Genomic DNA, 4048 nt, shown 5'->3' with positions numbered 1-4048 from the left:
TTTAACAAAAATGCACTAAATTCGGTCAAAATCAATCATGAAACATTTATTGATCAAAATATCTTCTAAATGAATTTAAGTGCACAAATGGATGAATATTGAATGCTTTCACCAAAAATCACTTGTCGATGATCTGAAGGCGTGACAACAAGAATGACGAAAATCATTGCAAATGTATTTATAACTAAAATTTTTAATTTAATTTTTAATTTGTATTAGTCACAAAGTTCCCTTCTATTTGTTTTAGATGACACACAAACATATCAAGAATTAGATACAGTCAACAATACAGCTATAATACAATCAGATAATAGTTCTAATGTTGATAGAAACGAAGCTAATATAGATGATATTAGACCATATGCTAATCTTGGTAAAAGTTAACAGAGGTACAAATATCAGGTTTTACCAAATTGATGTTTGATGATGAGGAATAGATAATTATGATACATTATGCTATTTATGATCTTTATTAGTTCGTTGAAAATTTTAATCAATCTTTTTCTTCAGTTTGTAATGATTGATATGTAGATTTCATGTGTTACAATTCACCATCTTTTATTGGTTTAATATTTTTTCAACATTGCATTTAATAAAAATGACAATTACTTTTCAGAATAAAGTTATGGAGAGATAGGTCGGAAATACAAACTGTGAAAAATGTACTACAGATTGACCATCAAGAGTGTATTACCTTTTTCTTAGAATAATTCAATTATAGTGTCTAACTATTTGTTACACTAATTTCAATATCAAAATATTTTAAATAGTGCCCAATACATTAAATGTGGGGCGATACAGAAATTATTTTATACTATATATTGTATAATCATATATTTTGTATATATTTTGTTTTACCTGCGATATTATTTTTAGTAGTTTTTGTAGTCATTAAATGACTTTTCCTGTGATATGGTTTTTATCGTCTTGTTTTGTTGTTACTATGTGATTCCTTTCTGTGATATTGATAGGTGTTATATTGTTTTAATGTTTTATTATTTTATCGTATTCTGGAGCCATATAGCCCGTTTGGTGCTGATGCTCCTTAATGCATTTCATTTCATTTGTATTTTGTGTAATTTAACATTGCTTGTTGTATTTGTATTCTCATCGATATGTGTACCCAATAATTCATAATTTAATTAGCACTGCATCTAGAGTAAAATTTGCTCATTGAAATAAAAACAGTATTAAAAACAAACAAAATATTAAAAACAAACAATGATTAATCTATTCAAAATTTAAAATAAAGATCCGACTATCTTAAAAAGCCACAACCTTCTCATAAAGAGGGATCTCAAAGGTTTGAGATGCTTGCACTCAATCAGAATGTGTTTCGCTGTCAGGCGGACCTGGCAGTGCTCACAGACTGTTTGAGGCTCTCGCTTGAGCAGATAACAGTTGGTGAGGTGAGTATGTCCAAGACGAGAGCGACACAAAACAACTTCATTTCTCCTGTTGGCACAATAGGAGGAGGGCCAGTCTCCTAGGAGAGGCTTAATGGCATGAAGCTTGTTAGTGTCTGCAGCATCCCATCTTTGCTGCCATCGATGTTGAATAAATGACTTTATCACAGATTTAAAAGACAAGGGGGAGCCAACAAAGGACAATGTCCTTTTTCGGCCCAGAGAGCTTGTATATATCCCCGATTATTGGGTGTACAAGCTGGATGTTATTAATAGCTTGTAATGAGGACAAAGAATCAGAAAATATAATACATTTTTTTAATGATGTAGAGGAATGAAAGAACTCATGTGCCTGTAAAATGGCAATGAATTATGCTGTTGGAAATGAAATGAAATGAAATGCATTAAGGAGCTTCAGCGCCAAACGGGCTATATAGCTCCAGAATACGTTAAAATAATAAAAAACTAAAACACATATCAATATCACAGAAAGGTCGCATAGTGACAACAAAAGAAGACGATAAAAACCATATCACAGACAAAGTCAATTAATGACTACAAAAAAACACTAAAAACAATATCACGGGTAATACACCACATGGTGGTATTAAAAACAAACAAAATATGTAAAACAAACAATGACTAATCTATTTAAAATTTAAAATAAAGACCTGCTTGTTTTTAAAAAGCCACAACCTTCTCATATAGAGAAGGTTACGCAAAAAGCTGAAATAAAGAAACAGCACGGTAGTGCTGTGATCTTACAGGTTTGAGATGCTTACACTCAATCAGAATGTGTTTCACTGTCAGACGGATCTGGCAGTGCTCACAGACTGGTTGAGGCTCTCGCTTGAGCAAATAACAGTTGGTGAGGTGAGTATGTCCAAGACGAGAGCGACACAAAACAACTTCATTTCTCGATGAGAAAAAGTTTTGTTTTTTGAGCAGAAATACGTAGGCGATTCGTCATTAAAAATGCAAAGATCATTGTCATAAATGAAGTCAGCTATTATTTTTCCTCTGCTATTATCATCGGAGCTGCCCCAGAAAGAATGGTGACCATTGAAATCTCCTCACAAAATGTAAAGAAGGTTGCGCAAAAATCTGAAATAAAGAAACAGCACAGTAGTGCTGTGATCTTATAGGTTATGCTGTTGGAGGCTGCAGATGGTAAAGCTACAGATAGAACTTAGGATGGTGTAACTGTAGCGGCTGCTACCTTATCACCATCCTTTGATCTATCTGATGGTAACATAGAAGTGACATAGATGGCCTAAGGGTATAATGGATGTTATGACTCCTGACTTGATGTTAACTGCTATCGCCGGCAGTAATCAAATTCCATAGAAAGGCAGTCCTCTGTGAACGAGCGCATCTTATTTACTTTTTCTGTTTAGTCACTCGATCAAATTGCGTGATACTGAGTAAACTGAATCGTGATTGAATTATAATTATATAAGCACAAAAAAGCTTTTTTTTTAAACCATTTACATCCAAAATGCTGTTATTCTTTAATATATCGAATATTCTCTGAAGGTGTATGTTCTGTGGACCCGGTGTAGGCCTACATTATGATAGTGTCGGCATGCTACTCCCAAAATAAATGAAAGCATATCTTTCCTTGACTCTATCTTGTGAAATTTCTAATACTTTCGAAACATTCTCTATCATATCATGACACTCGGTCTTAGTGGTTGTCATCCCATTTAGCCAGTATTTTTCAAGAAAATATCACTAAGAAAACGACAATAAAACAATGAGTCAAGGGATAAAACCTCACGTTCCCACTCAGCCATGAAAAGGTTTACGTACGAAGGGGCGAAACGCTTGCCCATAGCAGTCCCGGAAGTTTGCAGATATGTTTTACCGTTAAATGACTGCAACATCATTGCGACTAAGGCAAATGTCCAGGAGCTTAGAATTTCTTCAGGAGTCTGTTTGGGTCCGGGTTTCTTTCCAACGCTTTACGGACTGCAACTAACCATGTAGTATCGATATTAATATACATAGATGTCACGTCGATGGAAATCAAAATTGCATTTGGAGGAGGTAGGCTCGATGTTGGCATGCTAGTGTATTCTGACACTACATAAGACACCTTTCGGGATTCGGTTAGGGATAAACCACTCTTTGGCAGGATTTTTATGGATCTTGGGTTAAGTATATAAATGTCCCTGACGACGTTTAAGATAACTTGATTGGACTAAATTGCGAATGATGGTGTTGATCATAGAAGCAATTTCGTTGAAAATGGGCTCTTGCAAAAATAGCATAACGCTTAGGATTATTCAGTTGATGTTCCGCTTCTGAAATAAAATCCTCTCGATTCAAAATGACACCTGAACCTTTATCACTCTTCTTGATAACTATGGCATCGTCTTTCTTGAGTAGGTTCAAGGTTGATATTCTTGTGAGATTAGGATTCTCGTGCGTGATAAGACAGCTGAGAAATTTGGCTGTTCATACTCTCACATTTTTTCAGTATGTAGGGATGTATGGCAGCCTTGGATGGTGTCCATGTGGATTTGGGAAAAAACATGGTTCTTGCACCACGTGGAGGGTGGATTTGAAAATAATGTGCAGCTGAGATTGAAATGGTTCGATAGACGGCTGTAGGTTATCATGATTGGCTACCATAGGTA

The 4048-nt window shown here is 34.9% G+C and overlaps 1 protein-coding gene across 1 annotated transcript in view; it reads left to right on the top strand.

Moving 5' to 3' along the window:
* Positions 1-384, top strand: part of LOTGIDRAFT_175661 (hypothetical protein) — a gene marked incomplete at both ends in the record, with an annotated part of 13058 nt that extends 12674 nt beyond the window's left edge. The window contains one exon of the mRNA XM_009058366.1: positions 248-384. Coding sequence (XP_009056614.1) covers positions 248-384 — 137 coding nt within the window. The remainder of the gene's footprint in view (positions 1-247) is intronic.
* Positions 385-4048: the final 3664 nt, after the last annotated feature.

This window comes from Lottia gigantea (assembly GCF_000327385.1).
Source record: "Lottia gigantea unplaced genomic scaffold LOTGIsca_335, whole genome shotgun sequence".
In the NCBI taxonomy this organism is placed as follows: domain Eukaryota; kingdom Metazoa; phylum Mollusca; class Gastropoda; family Lottiidae; genus Lottia; species Lottia gigantea.
The sequence above is the reverse complement of the archived record's forward strand: the minus strand, read 5'-3'. Positions and strand labels throughout refer to the sequence as shown.